The sequence below is a fragment of the Eschrichtius robustus genome, chromosome 13, assembly GCF_028021215.1.
Source record: "Eschrichtius robustus isolate mEscRob2 chromosome 13, mEscRob2.pri, whole genome shotgun sequence".
Classification (NCBI taxonomy): Eukaryota; Metazoa; Chordata; class Mammalia; order Artiodactyla; family Eschrichtiidae; genus Eschrichtius; species Eschrichtius robustus.
In genome coordinates, this window is record NC_090836.1 from 78,875,103 (window position 1) to 78,901,229 (window position 26,127).

Genomic DNA, 26,127 nt, shown 5'->3' on the forward strand with positions numbered 1-26,127 from the left:
TTCCCAGCGGGTGAGGTGGGGGGTGGGGGGGATAATAAATTGGGAGATTGGGATTGACATGTACACACTACTATATATGGAATGGATGGCTAGTGAGGACCTACTGTGTAGCATGGGGAGCTCTACTCAATACTCCTCTGGTGGCCTATATGGGAAAGGAGTCTAGAAAAGAGTGGATGTGTGGATGTGTGTGGCTGATTCACTTTTCTGTGCACCTGGAACTGACATGGTATTGTGGGTCGACTATACTCCAGTAAAAATTTTTTATTAAATAAATAAAGATAACTGTTGCTCTGAAGCGAAGATTTACTAAAGGGGTGAAAAAAGAGATATTATATATTATAAATAACTGTCATTCTTTACTGTACAATCCTGATAAATCCCTGATCTTTAATAAAGAGATGAATCTCAAATCAAAGCTGCCCAAGGGTGTAAGCAGGCCAAAATCCCTTAAGCCATAATGCCTATACCATTTTATTTATTTTTTAATTTTTTTTTTTAACATCTTTATTGGAGTATAATTGCTTTACAATGGTGTGTTAGTTTCTGCTTTATAACAAAGTGAATCAGTTATACATATACATATGTTCCCATATCTCTTCCCTCCTATACCATTTTACAGTAAATATATTAAGGAAAAAAAAGGATAAACTAAGAGTAAAAATAATACATCCTTGAGTTATTAATAGAATGGTCTATCCTAAAGTTACATTTTGAGATATACATACATGTATATGTTCTCTGAGAAATTTAGTTTTGTAAACTTATATACATAATTTATTCATTAAGTTCCAATTAATGTTTGCTAAGTGCCAGGCCCTATTCCAAATGCTTCACAAATATTAACTAATTTAATCCTTAATAACGCTATGAAGACAGTTCCATTCTTATCCTCTTTTTGACAGATGAGCAAACTAAGGTACAAATTAAATAACTCGTCCAAGCTCACACAGCTTGTAGGCCACAGAACTGGAACTCAGAAAGCTGGTTCTTAAATCCACACTCATAAACCACTATGCTATTTGAGATGGCACGTTAGATAATTTTTTTAAATTAAGTTGGATATATGGGTTGGGGAGTGGGAGATACAAACTACTGGGTTAGACAGGCTCAAGGACATACTGTACAACATGGGGAATACAGCCAATATTTCATAATAACTGTAAAGAAAAAGAAACCTTTAAAAATTGTATAAAATTTTTTAAAAATTAAAAAACGTAAATTGATGTCTAATTGTTTAATTATATAACATCATTATCTGCACATCTGTGGCTATTTTAAAAGTGCTCACGAACACAAATATGAAGAATATGGGGTACTTTGCTTTCAAGTCCTTTGTTGACAATTGACAGCTATCTATTTTTGTCAGCACTGAAATGGGAGCTGAGGACACAGTGGAGAGCAAAACAAACCCAGTTCATCCCTACACTCTTTAAGGACGCTGAAAGAAGGTTTAAGGTGAGGTTCACTTCCATTCTTCCAATAAATACTTACTGAAAGCTCTAAGTGTAGAGGCGGATAGAGTACAGAATAAAACAGATTCCTCAAATTAAGTAGCTCACCGTCCAAAGGGAATGGTAGATAATACGCAAGTAAACTAGCTATACAATATAAAGTATTATAAAGAAGAAGCTTGCTGGAATAAAGTAGGGTCCAGAATAAATGGAAAATAAGCTATTGAAATAGAATGGTCCAGAAAGGCTTTATTGAGGAAACAATACCTGAGCAAGCCTTATGAAGAACTGAAATCAAGAACACTCTAAGAAAAATACATGGGCAAAGGACCTAAGGCAGGAAAGTGCTTTGAAGTGTTGGAGTGTTTGAGGAACTGAAAGGAGATCAGTATGGCTGCTTCACATGTTGGAGACAAGCTTGAAAACAGACATAGTGTGGACCATACTACAAACAAGTGCTTACATGACCAAGTAAGATATTTGGATTCAATTCAAAGTGTAAGCAAAGCCACTGAGGTTGTTAAGCAGAGGAATAAAGTGATATCCTTCACATTTTAAAACAAGGCCTCTAAGCTTCCATACAGAGAATAGACTAAGGAGGTCTCTAGAAAAAGGAAACCTGTAGAAAGGCTAACACAGTAGCCCAGGTGAGCAACGGCAGCAGCTGAGATTAAGGGTGGTAGCAGTATAGATGAAGAGAAGTGGACAGATTTGAGTCATGCTTTGAAGGTAGAATCCAGACAGCATGCTGAAGAGAAGACGATAAATGGTATCACTTCAAGGTCTTCAGTACAACCTCTTTATTTTGTACAGAATTGTGACTGACTAAACCAAATAATTATGTACATTCAAGTCTTTGAATAAAAATATTGTTTGAGTAGGTTCTCAAAAATTCCTGATGCCCCTCCACCCACTGACAACCAAATGAAACCCAAATTCCTCAGCCTGCTATTCAAAAGCCTGCATAATAAACTTCCAAATGCTCTTTGGATTCAAAATAGTCCACTACTATTACACATACCCTATCCTCAAAGCAAATGCGTGTCCCTCCCTGGTTCTTGTAATACTTCCCTGCCTCTAGTTTACTTTTCTGCCTGGAAGACCCTCCTGCCTTCAAACTGCTACTTGTCGAAACCCATCCAATATTCACAATTTCAAGCACCACCTCTCTCTCACACAAAGCTTTTCTTGATCACATTAACAGGACAAAATAATTATACAATATGAAGTACTATGGGGGGGAAGAAAACAGGAGAGGAACTCTTCCAAATTCCCATGGTATATGAGATCATTTTATTTTAATTCTCACATTCATTGGTATAGGACAGTACTTGCTTCATCCTCAATGAGATTTACATAATCATTTAAGGTAGGTACTGTTTCCTTTTTCATTTCTGTATCTCCTAATAAACAAGGCATAGTGTCTTTTAGAAACCATAAATGCCCCATTTGTTCATTTGAACTGAAAGGCAAATATCTAAGTTATATTTAAGTTATTCATTGATATCCCCAAGCCTCTGTTTCCTTCGATTATGAATGCCTGCATTTGTTCATTCACTTACTTACTAAAACATCTGCTGATTAATAAGCAAAATGCCAGGTAGTTGGGATAAAAAATGAATAAGACATGGTCCCTGCACCTGAAGAGTTCAGAGTCTAGTGAAGAAAGATACATAAGTTATGATAATATACTATACTGTGATAAGTAAAACAATCAAGATATGTAAAAGCTTAAGCCATATCTGGAGGGGGTGGTGGTGAGAAGTGGCAATATGCAGAAAAAGATTTCTGGAAAAGTGACAAGTGGAGTAAGTTGTATTTATCAGGGAGAAGAGAAATAGGAAGAGTATCTCAGGCTAAGAAGACAGAGGACTGATGCCACAAAAGCCAAGTATCACTGCCCTATAAATGAAAATAGTTGAAAATTATCAAAAAAAACGTGGCTGAGGACTTTAATCTCCCCCAAATTTCCATTTTTCTACCAACTTTAATGTTACCTATAAGAAATAATCAGAATAGAGAATTCAAAAATTAAGTTAATGGCAAAGTCAAAACTTCCATGAATCTTCTTCTGATAGACATTATTTACCTATAAAAAACAGTTGTTAGGACTAATTTGTTTTCTTCTTTTAAAATATCTAATTTTTATATTATTGGTTTAACAGCAATTATATTTTAAAATTTAGTAACAAGAAAAGAAAAAAGATAAGAATTTTTAAATAAAAGAATGATCAACAATTTGAATTATTATAATAGCTAATACCTGCTGAGTACCTACCATGTACCAGGTACCATTCTAAGCAACTCATATGTATTAATTCATAAACACTTCACAATAATACTATATGATAGATACTATCATTTTAAGGGAAATTGAAATTAACAGAAATGAGATCTGACTCAATACTATAGGTTGTGAAAATTAAGAGTTATTTTTTTTAAATGACAACTTTTTAAATGAACTATATTATGATCAAACAACCATCAAACACACTAAGAAGAAACCATAGGGGGAATTACAATAAATAAAATTTAACAGCTCTTACTTGATTAATTTCACTTTGGAGTTGTAATCCATGCTGTTCCTTTTCTTCTCTCTGTTGTTGTAGCTGTTTAAACTCTGCCTTAAGATGCTGGTACTTGGTCTCCACTTCTGATAATTCTTCTTTGAGCTTTTGAGTAGCCTCTCCCTTTTCACCTAGCTCTGCCTGTATTCTCTGCAGTGAGGTTTCAGATGCAGATAACCTTGACTGAAGCTGTTGACAATCTAGGTCTTTTTGATGAAGGCTTGCTTGTATATTCTTTTTACTCATACATTCTTCATTATGTTTCTCCTCTAACTGAGTATAGTCCAGTTCTTTCTTCTGCAACTTTTCAGTCAAATTCTGAAATATCAATTTAACAATTTTCTTTTCCTAATATTTTTAATTATTCTAATTATTCAAATAATCTTTAGAGCAATATCATTTCCTACTAAATGTTTTAGTAAATATTAAAATATAAAAACAGTGAAAATATTTTAACCAAGAAGAATTAAATTGTTATATACTAACTTATGGTTTTATTATTGGTCTACTTGACTAAGCTCTATTAATATAATTTTTAAATTACCAACAAAATTTTGACATAAAATGAAAACACTAAAATCTACTAACTAGATTCTTTAGGCTATGCAACATATTTATAATCTCCCATTTGAGTTAAAAATTGAAACTACCCCTCTATTATCAAAAATTACTTTAAGTAACAATATGGCAATTCTGATTTTTGGCTTTGCAATTTCATAATTGGTAAGAGCTTTAGCAATAACAATACCATTTACTGCTCTAGTATGCCTGATTCTACTGATTCCTCATTTTTGCTCTTCTTGACAAACATCATTTTTAAGAGTCACAAGTTTAAGACTTACTCAAATTTCTTTCTAGGTGTATAAAACAGTGATCTAAAAATATCACTTACCTGCCTTATATTTGTTATTTTACCCAATACTATCAAGTACAAAATATAAAAATGACACCTCCAATCAAAGATCTGGATCAACCAGCCTAATCAAATGTTAAAGTCTGGGCTCAGTGGAGTTTTTACGACTAATATTGAACATTTTTAGTCAAGATATTTACACACAAGATATGGATCAGAATTTTGACTCAACTCTGTAAGAAAGATAGCCAGGAAAAGAAGCCACTATAAGCAGCTGATGAGTCAATCATGGACATTTATTATACTCATTTTTATATACAGTGTGCTAGAAGGGGATAATACAGAAATAGTGGAGGGCAAGCAAAACTTCTGGCCTTTAAACAGACTATAATCTAAATGAAACACATTTTAACATTTTTTTCTAAGTTAAAACATAATGCACAAAAAACACAGATTAATACAAAAGCTGTGTTAAATTTCTCAAGTGCACAATTTTTTTAAAAATGAAAAGAGCAAAGTCAGGTGGGGCTAACTAGTAAGTTACAATCACCTGAAAACAAAGTTTGAACTTGGTAAAGTAGTGAGAGGAGTTAAGGACTAGGTATACATGACTCATGCCATCTGCTCTATACAAAAAGACACAAAGGAACAGACAAACAAGTTGCAAGTGGGGACACTGGGGAGTAATAAGTTTAGATAATAGAGTGGGAAAGGCAGCAGTAATGGTTCTTAAACACGTGTCTGAGAAAAAGTTCATTAATGTAAATTATCAAGTAGAAATATACTATAGAAAAAGCAGTGTCAAAAAGATATAAGTATATGTAAGAAAGACAAAATGGGAGACAAAGTAAAAAGAGCACCCAGAAGTTTTCAGCAAAATTAGCAAAGAAATGTGTCTTGACTAACCAACAGACACAGAACAAAAGAGGTAGAGCCAAAAGACTAGAGAAAAACAATAATAATTTTGAGTCAAACTACCTGTTAGGAAAGTTCTCTTTTTATAAACATTTTTTTGTCTTACTCATTAGTAACTCCACATCTTTCTTGACTTGATTTCATACTTTTTCTTTGAAGAAAATAATATTTATTTTAGAATTCATAAGCTAAATTAAGATTCATTGATCATTATAAATGCCTTGCATCTTTTCAAAGAAAATTCTAAGTTACTAAATTTTATGAATGCAACCATGCTCACAAATACTTCGGTGGGATATAATTTTAAAACATGCTACAAAAATTAAGGCTAGTAATGAGGTAGTGAGCCTTCCTCATAGGCTTACTCATAAAGTGCCCAAGTAATCCTACTAGTTCTATACATAAAGGACCCATCAGACAGCTTTACTCTTTAAGAAGCAAAAATACATTACAACCATTCACTTTAAAATTCACTTATCCTAAAAAATTAATCAAAATCTTCCTGCTTTATTGCACAGATGAGATAATTAAATTTTATTTAAGAGAACCTAAACTACTTTCTTTTTAAATAACCTAATCCACTCACATTATATATATTTTTATATGCAAAAGGCTTACTATATTTAGTATCACAAACTTTTTATTCTTATTATGGTCTTCTCATGGAATCTGAAGCAAAAAGTCTAGTGAATACATGGTTTTTGAAGATTGATTTTTTTTTTAAGTACAGTAGAATCCATTAAAGAAAACAGTAATTGCACTTTCACTTCTCCATATTAATCCTTACAACAAAAGATGAGACAGACATTATCATCCCCATTCTGTGGATGAAGAAGCTAAAGCTGAAAGAACCTGATATGACTTGGCCAGGTAGCAGAGTCACATATGATGATTCGAAGTCCAATAAAGTTTTCACAACACAATTCAGACACTCAGTGAGTCAATTCAGGCTTCCCAAAGCATACACTATTCAAGTTTAAATTATAAAATGAATGTTAAGCTTAACTCATAACATAATTATCATTTGAGTCAGCAAAATTCTTTCCTTCCGAATGTCCAGTCCTCTTTTGACTTCCTCACCAATTGTTCTTTCAACATATTTCCTTACAGAGACAATTTCCCTGTATTAGACTCTGTTATTCACTTGTTACTAGCCCAGGTAATGAGAAGAAATGCAAAAAGAATGGCATTTTTTATTGCTTGATAGCTTACAAAGTGGTTTCAAGGATCTCATCTCGTTTGTTCCTCAAAACAGCTTTGTGAGAAAGAACAAAGTGAACTACTTGTACCTCTCCAACATCTTATATTTTGTGCTCTTACATGTCCCCATGCCTTCTGTATCTAGCTCTCAAAATGAAATGCCATTAACCCCTCTGCCATGTGACATGCTCCTAAGCATCCTTAAGACTAAGCTAAAGGGACTTCCCTAGTGGTGCAGTGGTTAAGAATCCGCCTGCCAATGTAGGGGACACAGGTTCAATCCCTGGTCCGGGAAGCTCCCACTTGCTGCGGAGCAACTAAGCCCGCGCCCGAGCACCACAACTACTAAGACTGTGCGCCAAGAGCCTGTGCTCCGCAACAAGAGAAGCCACCTCAATGAGAAGCCCGCACACCGCAACGAAGAGCAGACCCCGCGCACCACAACTAGAGAAAGCCCACACACAGCAACGACGACCCAACACAGCCAAAAATTCATTAAAAAAAAAAAAAAAAAAAGACTAAGCTAAAAGGTTATGTCTTCAACAAGAGTCTTTCCTGATTTACTAGGCAGTAATTTAGGAAAACATCCACCTTGGTCTTGACTCAACTCTGCATCACAAAACTTACAGTAAATAAAAACAGTAACAACAAACATTCACTGAGGTGCTTACTCTAAGCCAGGCAGTGGTCTAAGCACTTCAACATCTATTAATTTTTTTAATACTCATATCAATCCTAAGAGGCAAATAAGTATAACAGTACTTCTTAGCAGAAGAGGAAAGAGAATTTGAGAGGCTCTGTGTTACAGCCAGTCAGTGACAAAGCTGGGATTTAAACATGCCTTTGACCACTGTACTATGCTGTTCATCTCAATATACCACTTTGCAATACAGTGGTAATACACAGCAATACAACTACTTGCCATATCTGGCTTCTGCTTTGGCCTATGAGCATCTTAATACTGAGACTGTTGGAAAGCGGAGAGCAATGAAGGATGGAAAATGGGTAAGAGGTGAGACCCAAATAATAACTCAGTCTCTTACAATGACCTATACTGATCAATTAGTAGCTTTAAATAAGCATATGATTTTGTTCAGAATTTATATGGAAATAGTTAATTAAATTGAGCTGCAGAATTTTGTTTAAATGTCAGCATATGATTCTTATTAGAAACTAAAAAGGAAATTTCTTCAAGATTCCTGGCTTGTTTTTAAGTTTTCAGAGCCAGTGATTAAAAAACACTGGTTTAATGCTGAAAATCTTGACATTAACACAAAAGCAACTATTTTTTCAATTCATTATATTTTATAATGTTATCTATCAACCTTGATGCTGCCTATGACCCACAAAAGCTGCCCAAGGCATTTCATTAATAGCCTTCAAAAGACCAGGCACAGAGATTTCCAAATTCATAACACTTGGATATCACCACTGTCAACAATCATGGTTTGCCAAGGACTTGGGTGAGGAGAGGTCGGGGAGCAAGGATAATAAAAAAAGGTAGATGCACATCTGTGCTTGCTCTAACTGGAGAAAAAAATCCTAAACAGGAAAAAACTTCAAAAAAAAATTTGAGGGCTTCCTTGGTGGCGCAGTGGTTGAGAATCTGCCTGCCATTGCAGGGGACACGGGTTCGAGCCCTGGTCTGGGAAGATCCCACATGCCACGGAGCGACTAGGCCCGTGAGCCACAACTGCTGAGCCTGCGCGTCTGGAGCCTGTGCTCCGCAACAAGAGAGGCCGCTACAGTGAGAGGCCCGCGCACCGCGATGAAGAGTGGCCCCCACTTGCCGCAACTACAGAAAGCCCTCACACAGAAACGAAGACCCAACACAGCCATAAATGAATGAATAAAAAAATAAATGAATAAATTAAAAAAAAAATTAAAAAAAAAAAGAATAACTAGCATCACAGGCCCACATGACAATACCAGAAAACTTTATATTTCTAAAAAAAAAAAAAAATTTGAAGTCTTACTATTAGTAAGATTAGTAGAAAATCCTATTATTCCCTAATCAAAAATATTCTAATTTTACCATACTAAACCATCTTGAGTCTATGTATTATTCATAAAAAAAAAACATAGTACTTCCTTTAATAGCGTGAATGTATACATGCATGTGTGAATATATATATATACACACACACACACACACACAACCTGTGCTTCATTATCCCTTATTAATAGTTTAATGTTTCAAAAAGACAAAATAAATTACACTGATCATAAACATCCATTGTGTGTACACCTCTGGTAAATTTCCAAGAGGTAGAAGGTCAACTCTGAGCTCAAAAAAATTAAAAATCAAACTGAGGGACAAAGATGAAACTAGAGTATACGTGGAAGTTTTCTACATATAGCTTGACAGGAGGGAAAAAAGTGGGGTAGGGAGACACAGAGGTTTTCATAAAACATAAAAAAGATTAAATTTTAAAAACCAGTCAGGGGGCTTCCCTGGTGGCGCAGTGGTTGAGAATCTGCCTGCTAATGCAGGGGACACGGGTTCGAGCCCTGGTCTGGGAAGATCCCACATGCCGCGGAGCAACTAGGCCCGTGAGCCACAATTGCTGAGCCTGCGCGTCTGGAGCCTGTGCTCCGCAACAAGAGAGGCCGCGACAGTGAGAGGCCCGCGCACCGCGATGAAGAGTGGCCCCCGCTTGCCGCAACTAGAGAAAGCCCTCGCACAGAAACGAAGACCCAACACAGCCATAAATAAATAAATAAATAAATAAATAATTTAAAAAAAAAAAAAAGCAACTGGCTGTCTCCATTAATGGGAGTATAACCAGGATTATGCCAGAGGTCATGTTTACTTGTATCAATATACCGGTTGAGATGCTGCTCTTTTAAGAGTTTCAGGATAGACCATTAAAAAAAAAAACCAGTCAGCACCAGGAGTTTACGGAAAAATGGACAATGGTAAACTGGTATAATTACTCTGAAAAATAGTTTGGGATCACCTAGTAAATTTGATTATGTATATAGCCTATAACCCAGCAATTTCCCGTGAGACTACATAATAGAGAAATTCTTACACAAATGCATGAGATTTGTATGTGAATGTTCATAGCCGCAATATTTGAAATAGCAAGAAAAAAGAAAAACTGTGAAAAAATAGGAAGTATATATGGGTCACTTCTGCTGCATACCAAATAATATAACTGTCATACAGAAGAGCATTTATGTGATTGAATTATAAACTGAGCTAGTTGCTTTTTTCCATGAAACACCATTTTTAAGAATGACAGACAAACTATGACTATTCAGATTTGGGGAGGAAGAAAATCTGTCACTTCAAAGGATAGAACTGATAGTATTGGTTGCCAATGATAAAATTCAAGCTTCCAAATGAAGCTTAGAATTTTGGAAAACTTGTATCCACTACCATGAGCTTGACACTTCCTCATATGTATAAGGTATTCTAAGATTGATGGTGATATTGACAAATGTGATTAGTTTTATATTGTACAATGAAATGTGTCAATATTTGGAAAAAAAATCTGCATAACTCAGTGAACCAATATTTTCCACATGACTAATGCATAATGTTACAAAATCATGCACAGGAAAGACCCATTCAAAACGCAAGACAGAGGAAAAAATTTTATTGTTACGAAGTACAAAAATTGCATTACTATGGTTTCAGATTCTACACTGTAATTAACTTTTGAGAAACTATACTTTAGTTTCAGTTTAATATCAAATAAAAATAGCTACAATTATCTGAAAAGGCTATTAAGATAGTCCTCCGTTTTCCAACTACACATCTGTGAGACTAAATTTTCTTCACACGCTTCAAACATATCACAACAGATTAAATGTAAAAGCAGATATGAGAATTAATTAAGTCATTAAAGCAAAGCCAACAAATTCACCATACCTTTGAGTAAAAAGATTTAATAACTTCCTATTCCTCCACCACCAAAAAAGTAAAGACATGGGAAAAAAAAGTACTGATACCAGTACCTGCCCTATCCCAAAACTAAATATTATCTGTTGCTCATCTTTAAAGAACCAAGGCAGAAAATATTAACATTACAGAATACAGAATAAGAACAAAGTTGGAGGTCTCATACTTTCTGATTTCAAAACTGATTGAAACATTCAGTAGTCAAAACAATGTGGTACTGGCGTAAAGAAAGACATATAGACCAACAGAGGAAGACTAGAGAGCCCAGAAATAAACACTCACATACATGGTCAAATGATTTTCAACAAGGGCTCCAGGACCATTCAATAGGAAAAGGACAGTCCTTTCAACAAATGGTGCTGGGAAAACTGGATTTCCATATGCAAAAGAATGAAACTGGACCCTTACCTTACACTATTAAAAAAAATAATTCAAAATGAATCAAAGACCTAAAACTATAAAACTATTAGAAGAAAACATAGGTGAAAAGCTTCATGACGCTGAACTTAGCAATGATTTCTTGGATATGGCACCAAAAGCATAGCAACAAAAATAAAAATAGATAAATTGAATTCTCTCAAATTTAAAACTTCCGTGCATCAAAGGTGTGATATTGTAAAACATACATTTGGTCTTGGTCCCCATTCCTGGAACCAGGCTCCTAAAACCCCAGGAATTCCCTGTGATAAGAGCAATAAAGATATCCTTTGTTATTCCTAACAAGCCCCTTTCAACCACCTATGAGTTCGTATTCATGAAGTGATTTTTTAGAAAGCCCTAAGGATGGGGGTTGGTTGCCAGGGGAACCAACCTTGAAGAAAAGGTTGGAACTTTCAGTCCCACCCCGACCTCCAGGGAGGGAAGAGGGGCTAAAGGTTAAATTAATCACCAGTGGTCAATGATTTAATCAATCATGCCCGTGTAGGAAGGAAAGGGTTTTGAGAGACTCTGAGTTGGTGAACACGTGGAGAGCACCCAGAGAAAGCAGGGAAGCTTCAAACCCTTTCACACATATCTCGCCCTATGCATCTCTTCCATCTCACTGTTCTTATGTTATAGTCATCTATAATAAGCCAGTAATCTAGTAAATAAAACGTCTTCCCAAATTTTGTGAGTTACTCTAGCAAATTAATCACACCGGAGGCAGGGGATTGGGAACCTCCCATTTATAGCCAGTTGGTCAGAAGTACAAGTAACAAGCTGGACTTTCAGTTGGTGTCTGAATTGGGGTGCGTGGGGGAGGTGGGGTTGGGGTGCTCAGGCACAGCCCTGCAGGACTGCACCCTTCATCTGTGGAATCTGATGCTAGCTCCAGGTAAGCAGTGTAAGAGTTGAGCTAAACTGTAGGACACCCAGCTGGTGTTGAGAACCGTTAATATACGGAACACCCTCACATCTGATGTCAGAAGTGAAGCTGTAGTACAGTATTGAGAGTACAGACACACAGGAGCGTTTTTCCTTTATAAAAAGATACAATCAACAGAGTGAAAAGGCAACCTAAGAGAAAATATTTGCAAATCATATATCTGATAAGGAGTTAATATCAAAAAACATATAAAGAATTCCTACAACTCAACACAAAAACACAAACAACCCAAAGAAAATTACATAGCCAACAAGCATATGAAAAGATGCTCAACATCTTAATCATTAGGGAAATGCAAATCAACCATGAGGAGATACCACCTTAACACTCATTAGGATGGTTACTATAAAAAAAACAGACAAATAAAAATCACAGAAAATAACAAATGTTGGCAAGGATGTGAAGAAACTGTTGAATCCTTGTGCACTGTTGATGAGAATTTAAAAGGATATAGCCACTATGGAAAACAGTATGGTGATTTCTTCAAAAAACTGAAAATAGAATTACCAATACGATCCAGCAATTCCAATTCTGGGTATCTACCCAAAAAAAAAAATGAAAGCAGGATCACAAATAGATATTTGTATACCCACGTTGAAAGCAGCACTATTGACAACAGAACTAGCCAAAAGAAGGAAGCAACAGATGATAGATAATACAATATATACATACAATGTAATATAACCTTAAAAAGGTAGGAAATTCTGACACATGCTATAACATGAATGAACCTTGAGGACATTATCCTATGTGAAATAAGCCAAACACAACAAGACAAATACTGTATGATTCCACTCATATGAGTTACTTAGAACAGTAAATTCATAGATATAGAAAGTAGAAGGGGTTTGGGGCAGGGGAGACAGTGAATGGGGAGTTGTTTAATGAGTGTTGAGTTTTAGTTTTACAAGATGAAAAGACTTCTGAAATTGGTTGCATAACAATGTGAATGTAAATAACACTTAAAAAAAAAACCCACACAGAACAAGTCATACTGTACTGTGCCAATATATAAATAACATACACAAGATTAAAATTTAAGGTCTATAAAATCAATTCACCATTATATGTAGTTTTTAAATTCTCACCTGATTTTTTTGTGTTAATTCATTAACTGAACTTTTAAGTTTTTGTAGTTCCTGCACATACACAGCAACTTCCTGGGGGCCTTTGGCAAGTTCACTCCTCAGCTGGTTTATTGTGGCCTAAAAGGAAAAAAAAAAATTAGAGCAAACTAAAATAAAAAAGGAAATGGAAGCATCCAAAGGTTTTCAGATTACATAGATTTTTGTCATTGTTGTTGAACTGAAATAACTCAGAAATTTCAACTTGATTCTTTATCTTACCACCCCTACATCTTTTCTGGCTGAAAATTAATTTTTAAAATTTATCCAAAATATACAACTTCATTTATTTAATAATACATGAAATGAAAGGTTGACATCCTATTTTATGTGTCTGAAGTAAGCACCAAACTGCAAACATGAATTTACTGGCTTTAAATTCTATACTTTAATCCTCCTGAATTTAAAAAGGATATGCAAGTTATGCCTATATTTTCTCCCAGTTTCTGTGCACAGCCTTTTTTTTACTTCAGAATCATGTTAAATGCAACAACCAACATAGAATTACCTTTGAAAGTGGTGAATCATCTTTTGGACTGTAATGGAAAGTATTTGTCCAAAGAAGTTATCAAACAGAAGCTATATATAGTTTTATTAACCTGGATCACTCTGTGATCATGGAGAATAGCTGGGTATGAATTTGCTTTAATGCATTTAATATTGTTTAAATGAAAATTAATGTCTATAATGAAAACAATGGTTTAATCATTTAATAAATAAGGTAAGAGAAAGATAAGCAAAGAGCCTGGAAATACAAGCTTCCTATACATGAAAGCTTCAACCACTAGAGAGAGACTAAGTACTGCCTTTTAAGTATGGTTTCCTGCAAGTGATATTAACAGGAGAACTTTTTCATTTCTAATACTGCTTACTGGCTTTACTTTTTACATTCTTAACGTTACGATTATTTTCATTGCCTATATTCTTCATCAGTAAATAAACTGTAATATGAATACAATAAATTTCTTAATTTTTTTAAATGAACACATTGCAGTTACCTATATCATATATTACAAGTGAGTACTTTCATCTTCAAGGAAAAAATCTTCGAAGGCTACTAATTTATTGTGACAATAATGCCAAGTGATCTTTGCTACTTCTTTTGGAAAGCCTTCCAGAATGCGTGGCCCTTTTTTTTGTTAAAGGATTCTCATTGTAATAAAACCAAATCCACTGTGGATGAAGGTATAAGGATAATGGATGAAGGTATAAAGTTTTAGAAACAAACTAGTAAACAAGGTAACTGAACTGAATGATCAAACACTTGGGCTTATTTTAATAACCATAAATTAATGAAACTAGTTTTTTGAGTGCTTTCCAAACTGGTTTAAAGTCAATAAAAAGAGGTTTCAAAAATGTTTTGGGGAATGACAGCACGTCTGAGATATGTTTATAACCTGATTTTTTAAGGAAAACATGTATATAAAATATACTTCAAAGAAGAAAAATGTTTAAATATTCATGTATTTTTAACTGTTTTCAGGTAAAAAGTATATCCTAAACACTTTCTGTCTTGAACTGGTCGTGTAACCTTGAAATGGATATAGGTATTGGAAGTTTATTTCAATTTGCTATGTCTAACAACTTTGAATCTCAGAATCACTTTCTATTAGCAACATTATGGATGTTAATAAAAATATTAGGAACAATCCAGCTACTTTAAATTAGTATGTTTTAATCATGTAGTACAAATGCCTACTTATCACACAGGAAAATAAATCATCGTATTTAAATCCCTACTTCTAACTCCCTCTTCAAAGGAATTACTAGAATATCTCACACATAATAAACAGAAATAAGTAACAGTGTACTAAAATGCAAATTTTGAGTATATTTCATTAAAATACCACGATTCCACATTGAAGTTTATAAGATACAGTTAGCCATGTGTAACATCTATCTAGTATCTATCTTGCTGATAAATGCCAACATATAAAAGGAACTAAACAAAGAAAATGTAAAGCAAATGTATCCTTTTAGATACAGTAACATAAATAATTTTATAATGTATCCTTCGTACACTAAATATGTATATGTTTTTAAACTAGAATTTTTAAAAATATAAAAGCAAGCATTTAAAATTTTTCACTTTACTCAAGGGGGGAAAAAAGAAAGAAGTGGGAAAAGTATACACCTAAAGGTACATTTTAGTTATGGGGAAGGGGAGGAACAGGAGTGAATTATAGGACACTTTCACTCTCTCTACTGCACATTATGAGTCGTTTTAATTTTTGACAGTGATCATATGTTTCTATTTAAAAAAAAATAAAGACTGAAGAAAGACAAAATTTCAAAGGAAATAAATACATTCACTATAGTAATATCACTATGGGTGAAATTCAAAAAGAAGGTTCTTCAAGTCACACAGACAGTCCTCACTAGTTAATGGGGCAAGCTCATCTGTGCCTAGAAATCTTTAGCACTTGCACTCTCTCTTCCTGGGAATGCTGCTCCCAATTCTTCACCCTGCTTCTTGCTTACTTCATTCTTCTCCCATGTATCCTCTTTGAGGATACCTTCCCTGATCATGCTATCTAAAATTGTCCCACATTATTGCCAGCCCCACTACTGTCCATATCCTGCTTTGTTTTTCTATATAGCACTTAGCATTAACTGACTTTCTATCATGATTTGGTTTACTTATATATTATTTGGTTTCCACAAAGGAATATAAGCTTTATGAGAGCAGGCACTGTATCTTATTCACTGTTGTATTTCCCACATGTAAAATAGTTGCTGACACTCAGGCATTCAAAAAATACTCACTAAAGGGATGAATGACTCTATCTCCAAGAAGTTACAAGATATTTGTACACAAGGAAACAGTATATAAGACCCTATATAGTTTGCATTTCCTTGAAGCCACGTTATTGAATTTAACATCGAATTTTTACTACAAAATTTTAAATTACAAAATAATTAAGGAAAAATATTTCATGCAAACCTCCTGCTAGTGCTTTATTATAATTATTGTCCTAATATTCTACTAGTTTTAGTAAATAATCATTTTAAAGATGGTTAAAAATTTGCTTGATTAATAAAACAAAAATGAGCATATGTTTGAAGTTCTGAGATTGCCTTAAAACACAAAATTGCCATATGGTGCTAGAAGGTGCTATATTAAAAGTAGTACTAAACTACTAATATTAAAAAGCCTTCCAAAAACACATTACCTCAAGTTTAAGCATCTCCATTAGAAAGCAGAAAAAAATAAAATAAAATGATGGATGAAAGGTGGAAGACAAGACTGACAAAAGTACACATTGAACATAAAATAAAAAGTCCAAACACACCTCTAAATCTGATCTCTTACACTAGCATTCGTTTAAATGATACTTAAATGCTCTCTTTAGTAACTATGCATGAGTGTAATCGTACTTATTCCATCTCTTTATAACCTTTTTAGCTTTAAAAATTGGGATTCAAATAAGTATATTTGGCATAAAAATTAAATTCTTAAAAAATCATTTCCATTAAAGACAACACCAAATATAAGTTGATTATAGCTTTGATATTTTTAATAATGTAGATTTTTATGAATCATACTTTTATTAACCTTAACTTCTGATCTAAAGAAAAGCTAATTATTTAAAAAGTACTTTTAAATGTTTTAGAATGAGTTATTTTTCTATATGCCTTCTAAAATATCTAGATTTTTTTAAATGTCAATGAATTCATAAGTTATATTGTTAATGAAAGGAATGGAACATATTTAACAATGTATAATACCAGATTGTATATCTTGAGCCTCAACTAGAAATACCAAACAAATCATTACATTTTTAGTTTCTTTAATTCCTTTTACTGTTTTGTTTCTGATTCCAATGTTTTAGGTTCAGTAAAACAGTAATATATAAAACAGTTTTTTTTCTATTAAGTTCAAGTTATAGAATTCACTAACACACTTAACTGAGACTAAATAGAAAGGAATTTTAACAAATTAATAAAATACATGCCATTTTTCAAGGAGTAAGCAGAAGCTAAAAACAGTTATAAACAAATAAATGAGATGGAATATTTAGACAGTAATTTTTTTCATATGGAAATGGTATGAGACACAACTCAAAAGTACTTTAAGCTATACTCAATACAAATATACAATATGTCAAGATATAAAAAGTAATAAAAATAAGTATTAGATCAAGATTAATAGCACAAATTTACTTCTAAGGCAATCACCAGACCACCTAAAATGGGAAATAACATGATATAGAAAGAACACGAGCTTCAGACAGGACTTGAGTTCTAATCCACGCTTCTTTATGTTAGGTGCATGACCTTGAACAAGTTATTTAACCTCATTGAGCCCAGATTCCTTAAATATAAAACAAACTTAATACTTAACTTACAGGGTTAAAAGAAATTTCTACTCAAGCATTATTTGGATGGGATTTTACCTCATGAGACTTCTTTGATTCAGCCTCTCCTTGATTACACATTAGGAGCTTTTTATTGGCTTTGATAAATTCATGAACTCCCTGGAATTATTTGAAAATTTGTGGGACTATGTGTCATTGGGCTACAAAGATCACTTTTGGGAAATCTGCACCTGAAGTTCATAAACTTTAAAGTCTGAAGTGTTAGGCATCATAAAGCCTCACATGCCTATGCATGTTGTACCCATAAACTTTCACCATTCCTCCACTGATAAGATATAGGAGGAACTAAAACAAAGGATGACATGGTTTATCTATATTTATACTCCATAGCTCATTAATAAGTTACTAATTATGAATAGAGTGGCTTTTAGATCACCAGCTGAAAAACTCTAAGAAAGAGATGCAAGTTGAAATGTCACTATAACTTAACGTTTTAAACTGAAAACATGAGAAACAGAGGTCTGTATCATATATGGGAGCTTAAGAACTACACATAGTAGTAGTTATAACAAAATACCTCCTATGATACAGTAGGAAGGACAAAGGCTATCATTTTTAAGCAAGTATATTTACTACACATCCTAGAGTTTGTCATATGCTGACATAATTATATAAGGGATTTACAGGCCAAAGTCATGCAAGAAATAGTAGAAGAAACTGAGAATGTTTCTGGAAGAGAATCCTGGAAGAGAAAAAAACTGAGAATCCTGGAAGAGAAAAAAACTCAGAGTAAATATGAACAGTCTTCAAATATTTCATGTGGAAAAGAACAATTTATTATGTTTAATTCCTGAGAACTGGAACCAGTGCATGTAAATCATAGGGAAACAAATGCCAACTCAATGGAATGGCTGACTTAGGAAGAAATATGCACCCCCCACGTCACCTAGCAAGAGTTGTAGATCACTTATCAGAGATGCTATAAAGGGAATTCCTGGATGGAGTGTTAGACTAGATGATTTTTATGACTTCTTTCAACCACATAATTAAATAGCTGATAAATGAAAAAGAAGTCGAATGGAAAATAAGTCTTAAATACTTTTTCTAAACAACATTGGTTATACAAATGAAGAAAATGAAATCATACTTCCTTTACCCCTACCAAACTGAAATAAACTTAATTACTACTTACTGACTAGTCTGGAGCAAATTTAACTTTAAATATAATTTCTACACAATATACATCATTTATTAAACAGAATAATACTCTTGTATGCAAACATTCTTCTCTAAGTCTCTAGCTTCATAGAGCAAAGATTAAAAATATTGACTATCAGACCATATTGACTATATACAATATTACCCAGACCAGATGAAAGAAAGGCAAATACTGCTTGATAGGTCACTCAGAAAAATCCTGGCTTCACTCAAGAGTGCACACTAAACAAGTTAACATCAATCTCGTTTAAGTGCACTAAACTTCATTACCTGTGAGTGAGCATGTTCTGCTTGTAACTTTTTGCATTCATCTTTGAGTTTTTCAGATTCTCTCTCACGTTCCAAGGTCATGTTGTCCATTAGCGTTTGAACTTGGACCAGTTCTTTCTTAAGGACAGCAACATCTTCTATTCCAGGTCTCTGAAGCTGTGAAGCAACACATTTTTATTAAAAATCACAGTGAAACTAAAATAACACACATTTTTAAAATAGTTTTACTACTAAGAAATCAAAATAAAACAATCTTTAATATCAATTACTAGATTCCAAACATCAAACACTGATGTCTTCCCCCAACAATCCTCTCCTTTTCCCGCTCTATCTTATACTTAATAGTATTACCACTCATGGTACAAAATCGCAAATTCACAATTATCCTTAGCGCTTTAATTGCTTTCCTTTCCTTCACAAACTACACCCACTGGTAATAACAATCACTTGATAAATGCTAAATTCCTTCATTTTTTTATCCTACGAAACTGGTCAATAACATGAAGAAAAAACAGGTATAAGCATAATTTGGGTTTGTTGCAGGTTGAATACAGTTGATTCATTTATTCATATATTTCTTGAGTGCTAAATAAAGGACAGAAAGGAGGCAAGGACAGATCCAAAGTTGTTAAGCCTGGGGAGAGTGATGAAAATACATGGTACCAATGACAGAAATACAGTTACAGAGGAAACAGGATGACTTGATGTTATACTTGTTGAATTTGAAATGAAAGCTAGAAATGCAATCAGAAGTATCCTAAAAGTATGGATTTATAAAACTAAAGTTCAAGGGATGGTAAGATCAGAGATGCAAATATGGAAACTACTAAAAAAGACAGTTGATACTAAGATAGAAACAACAAAAATGTTAATGTCATAAATTATGTGTCATAAAATTCCATTTTTACTTTAAAAATCATATAAAGTATATACATTTACGTGGTAAAACTATAGGGAATTTTTTCTTTCCTCCATTCTACTCAGGCTGTACTTTCAAAAACGTTTCATCAGTGTATATATTTCATTTTTCAATTTCAAATAAGGTACATTCTAATAAATGGCTTCTAAATTACCAGTTCAGTCTTTAGATCGTGAATTATAGTTGCTCCTTTGTTTAATTCTTCTGTTAGATGTGTCACTTTTTGTTCAGCAGCTTCTCGAAGACTCCTTTCTTCATCATATTTTGACTTTATATCTAATTCAGGATAGTTACACAAATGACATGACATTAACTCTAGGGAAGAACAGTTTTATAAATTCTTGTATATTCCAGTATATATCTATATATCACTCTAATTCAAATTCACATTCCTTTGATAACCATAAATATATACAATAAAATACTTCTGATTACATTAAATGATAAACTTTTTTTAATTTTTTAATTTAATTTTATTTATTTTCTTATACAGCAGGCTCTTGTTAGTCATCAATTTTATACACGTCAATGTATACATGTCAATCCCAATCGCCCAATTCATCCCACCACCACCACCACCCCCCCGCCGCTTTCCCTGCTTGGTTCCCATACGTTTGTTCTCTACATCTGTGTCTCAATTTCTGCCCTGCAAACCGGTTCATCTGTACCATTTTTCTAGGTTCCACATATATGCATTAATATACGATATTTGTTTTTCTCTTTCTGACTTACTTCACTCTGTATGACAGTCTCTAGATCCATCCATGTCTCAACAAATGACTCAATTTTGTTCCTTTTAATGGCTGAGTAATATTCCATTGTATATATGTACCACCTCTTCTTTATCCATTCGTCTGTCGATGGGCATTTAGGTTGCTTCCATGACCTGGCTATTGTAAATAGTGCTGCAATGAACATTGGGGTACATGTGTCTTTTTGAATTGTGGTTTTCTCTGCGTATATGCCCAGTAGTGGGATTGCTGGATCATGTGGTAATGCTATTTTCAGTTTTTTAAGGAACCTCCATACTGTTCTCCATAGTGGCTGTATCAGTTTACATTCCCACCAACAGTGCAAGAGGGTTCCCTTTTCTCCACACCCTCTCCAGCATTTGTTGTTTGTAGATTTTCTGATGATGCCCATTCTAACTTGGGTGAGGTGATACCTCATTGTAGTTTTGATTTGCATTTCTCTAATAATTAGTGATGTTGAGCAGCTTTTCATGTGCTTCTTGGCCATCTGTATGTCTTCTTTGGAGAAATATCTATTTAGGTCTTCTGCCCATTTTTGGATTGGGTTGTTTCTTTTTTTAATATTGAGCTGCAAGAGCTGTTTATATATTTTGGAGATTAATCCTTTGTCTGTTGATTCATTTGCAAATATTTTCTCCCATTCTAATAGTTGTATTTTCGTCTTGTTTATGGTTTCCTTTGCTGTGCAAAAGCTTTGAAGTTTCATTAGGTCCCATTTGTTTATTTTTGCTTTTATTTCCATTACTCTAGGAGGTGGATCAAAAAAGATCTTCCTGTGATTTATGCCAAAGAGTGTTTTTCCTATGTTTTCCTCTAAGAGTTTTATAGTGTACGGTCTTATATTTAGGTCTCGAATCCATTTTGAGTTTACTTTTGTGTATGGTGTTAGGGAGTGTTCTAATTTCATTCCTTTACATGTGGCTGCCCAGTTTTCCCAGTACCACTTATTGAAGAGGCTGTCTTTTCACCACTGTATATCCTTACCTCCTATGTCATAGATTAGTTGACCATAGGTGCGTGGGTTTATCTCTGGGCTTTCTATCTTGTTCCATTGATCTATGTTTCTGTTTTTGTGCCAGTACCATATTGTCTTGATTACTGTAGCTTTGCAGTTTAGTCTGAAGTCAGGGAGTCTGATTCCTCCAGCTCTGTTTTTTTCCCTCAAGACTGCTTTGGCTATTTGGGGCCTTTTGTGTCTCCATACAAATTTTAAAATTTTTTGTTCTAGTACCGTAAAAAAATGCCATTGGTAATTTGATAGGGATTGTATTGAATCTGTAGATTGCTTTGGGTAGTATAGTCATTTTCACAACATTGATTCTTCCAAAACAAGTACATGGTATATATCTCCATCTGTTGGTACCATCTTTAATTTCTTTCATCAGTGTCTTATAGTTTTCTGCATACAGGTCTTTTGTCTCCCTAGGTAGGTTTATTCCTAGGTATTTTATTCTTTTTGTTGCAATGGTTAAATGGGAGTGTTTCCTTAATTTCTCTTTCAGATTTAACATCATTAGTGTATAGGAATGCAAGAGAGTTCTGTGCATTAATTTTGTACCCTGCAACTTTACCAAATTCATTGATTAGCTCTAGTAGTTTTCTGGTGGCATCTTTAGGATTCTCTATGTATAGTATCATGTCATCTGCAAACAGTGACAGTTTTACTTCTTCTTTTCCAATTTGTATTCCTTTCACTTCTTTTACTTCTCTGATTGCCGGGGCTAGGACTTCCAAAACTATGTTGAATAATAGCGGTGAGAGTGGACATCCTTGTCTTGTTCCTGATCTTAGAGGAAATGCTTTCAGTTTTTCACCATTGAGAATGATATTTGCTGTGGGTTTGTCATATATGGTTTTTATTCTGCTGAGGTAGTTTCCCTCTATGCCCACTTTCTGGAGAGTTTTTATCATAAATGGGTGTTGAATTTTGTCAAAAGCTTTTTCTGCATCTATTTAGATGATCATATGGTTTTTATTCTTCAATTTGTTAATATGGTGTATCACATTGATTGATTTGCATATATTGAAGAATCCTTGCATCCCTGGGATAAATCCCACTTGATCATGGTATATGATCCTTTTAATGTGTTGTTGGATTCTGTTTGCTAGTATTTTGTTGAGGATATTTGCATCTATATTCATCAGTGATATTGGTCTGTAATCCTCTTTTTTTGTAGTATCTTTCTCTGGTTTTGGTATCAGGGTGATGGTGGTCTCATAGAATGAGTTTGGGAGTGTTCCTTCCTCTGCAATTTTTTGGAAGAGTTTGAGAAGGATGGGTGTTAGCTCTTCTCTAAATGTTTGATAGAATTCATCTGTGAAGCCATCTGGTCCTGGACTTTTGTTTGTTTGAAGATTTTTAATCACAATTTCAATTACATTACTTGTGAGTGGTCTGTCCATATTTTCTATTTCTTCCTGGTTCAGTCTTGGAAGGTTATACCTTTCTAAGAATTTGTCCATTTCTTCCAGGTTGTCCATTTTACTGGCATAGAGTTGCTGGTAGCAGTCTCTTAGGATGCTTTGTATTTCTGTGGTGTCTGTTGTAACTTCTCCTTTTTCATTTCTAATTTTATTGATTTGAGTCCTCTCCCTCTTTTTCTTGATGAGTCTTGCTAATGGTTTATCCATTTTGCTTATCTTCTCAAAGAACCAGCTTTCAGTTTTATTGATCTTTGCTATTGTTTTCTTTGTTTCTATTTCATTTATTTCTGCTCTTTTCTTTATTATTTCTTCCCTTCTGCCAACTTTGGGTTTTGTTTGTTCTTCTTTCTCTACTTCCTTTAGGTGTAAGTTTAGATTGTTTATTTGAGATTTTTCTTGTTTCTTGAGGTAGGCTTGTATAGCTATAAACTTCCCGCTTAGAACTGCTTTTGCTGCATCCCATTAGTTTTGGATTGTCGTGTTTTCATTGTCATTTGTTTCTAGGTATTTTTTGATTTCCTCTTTGACTTCTTCAGTGATCTCTTGGTTATTTAGTAACGTAGTGTTTAGCCTCCATGTGTTTGTGTTTTTTACGTTTTTTCCCCTGTAATTCATTTCTACTCTGATAGCATTGTGCTCAGAAAAGATGCTTGATATGATTTCAATTTTCTTCAATTTACTGAGGCTTGATTTGTGACCCAAGATGTGTTCTATCTTGGAGAACATTCCACGCGCACTTGAGAAGAAAGTGTAATCTGCTGCCTCTGGATGGAATGCCCTATAAATATCAATTAAATCTATCTGGTCTACTGTGTCATTTAAAGCTTCTGTTTCCTTTATTTATTCCTTCCTTTATTTTCATTTTGGATGATCTGTCCATTGGTGTAAGTGAGGTGCTAAAGTCCCCCATTATTATTGTGTTACTGTCGATTTCCTCTTTTACAGCTGTTAGCAGTTGCCTTATGTATTGAGGTGCTCCTATGTTGGGTGCATATATATTTATAATTGTTATATCTTCTTCTTGGACTGATCCCTTGATCATTATGTGGTGTCCTTCCTTGTCTCTTGGAACATTCTTTATTTTAAAGTCCATTTTATCTGATATGAGTATTGCTATTCCAGCTTTCTTTCGACTTCCATTTGCATGGAATATCTTTTTCCATCCCCTCACTTTCAGTCTGTATGTGTCCCTAGGTCTGAAGTGGGTCCCTTGTAGACAGCATATATATGGGTCTTGTTTTTGTATCCATTCAGCAAGCCTGTGTCTTTTGGTTGGAGCATTTAATCCATTCACATTTAAGGTAATTATCGATATGTATGTTCCTATGACTATTTTCTTAATTGTTTTGGGTTTGTTTTTGTAGGTCCTTGTCTGCTCTTGTGTTTCCCACTTAGAGAAGTTCCTTTAGCATTTGTTGTAGAGCTGGTTTGGTGGTGCTGAATTCTCTTAGCTTTTGCTTGTCTGTAAAGCTTTTGATTTCTCCATCAAATCTAAATGAGATCCTTGCCGGGTAGACTAATCTAGGTTGTAGGTTCTTCCCTTTCATCACTTTAAGTATATCATGCCACTCCCTTCTGGCTTGCAGAGTTTCTGCTGAGAAATCAGCTGTTAACCTTATGGGAGTTGCCTTGTATGTTGTCGTTTTTCCCTTGTGGCTTTCAATAATTTTTCTTCGCCTTTAATTTTTGCCAATTTGATTACTATGTGTCTCAGCGTGTTTCTCCTTGGGTTTATCCTGTATGGGACTCGCTGCGCTTCCTGGACTTGGGTGGCTATTTCCTTTCCCATGTTAGGGAAGTTTTCGACTATAATCTCTGCAAATATTTTCTCTGGTCCTTTCTCTCTCTCTTCTTCTTCTGGGACCCCTATAATGTGAATGTTGTTGCGTTTAATGTTGTCCCTGAGGTCTCTTAGGCTGTCTTCATTTCTTTTCATTCTTTTTTCTTTATTTTGTTCTGCAGCAGTGAATTCCACCATTCTGTCTTCCAGGTCACTTATCCATTCTTCTGCCTCAGTTATTCTGCTATTGATTCCTTGTAGTGTAGTTTTCATTTCAGTTATTGTATTGTTCATCTCTGTTTGTTTGTTCTTTAATTCTTCTAGGTCTTTGTTAAACATTTCTTGCATCTTCTCGATCTTTGCCTCCATTCTTTTTCCGGGGTCCTGGGTCATCTTCACTATCATTATTCTGAATTCTTTTTCTGGAAGGTTGCCTATCTCCACTTCATTTAGTTGTTTTTCTGGGGTTTTATCTTGTTCCTTCATCTGGTACATAGCCCTCTGCCTTTTCATCTTGTCTATCTTTCTGTGAATGTGGTTTTTGTTCCACAGGCTGCATGACTGTAGTTCTTCTTGCTTCTGCTGTCTGCCCTCTGGTGCTAAATGATAAACTTTAAATGATCAAATGTCTTTGTCTACATAAATTCCACACAGCAATAAATTACTAATTAGCATTTTAATGTATACTTAATCACGTACAATATTTTACCTAAAAGCATATATATGTAGTTAAAAAAATTATATGTAATTGTTAGTATAACCAAATGTTAAATCTGTACTATATTATTTGACTTCTTCAAAATGTTACTTGTTAATCTTTAAGCATACCCGAAAAGAAAATTCATCCTCTCTAAAATTCAGGAAGAATTTTACAGAGAAAATCAGTCCTTTGAAGGGAGGAGGTGGAAGAACAAACAAAATAACTTATATAGCAACTCTATTATCATTAAATGCCAGTAATCACCACCACAATCTATAACAAATGCTTTATCACAGTAAAATACAATGTTTATTTCTAGGATATACAATGGCAAAATTGTAATGTGACTGATATAT

General features: G+C 34.2%; 1 protein-coding gene across 2 annotated transcripts in view; it reads right to left on the bottom strand.

Moving 5' to 3' along the window:
- EEA1 (early endosome antigen 1) overlaps positions 1–26,127 on the bottom strand; it is a 134,862-nt gene that overhangs the window by 56,560 nt on the left and 52,175 nt on the right. For both annotated transcript variants that reach the window (XM_068560277.1, XM_068560278.1), the window contains 4 exons: positions 20,270–20,391; positions 19,197–19,352; positions 13,354–13,470; positions 4,001–4,339 (listed from right to left, as the gene is read on the bottom strand). In XM_068560277.1, coding sequence (XP_068416378.1) covers positions 4,001–4,339; positions 13,354–13,470; positions 19,197–19,352; positions 20,270–20,391 — 734 coding nt within the window. The remainder of the gene's footprint in view (positions 1–4,000; positions 4,340–13,353; positions 13,471–19,196; positions 19,353–20,269; positions 20,392–26,127) is intronic.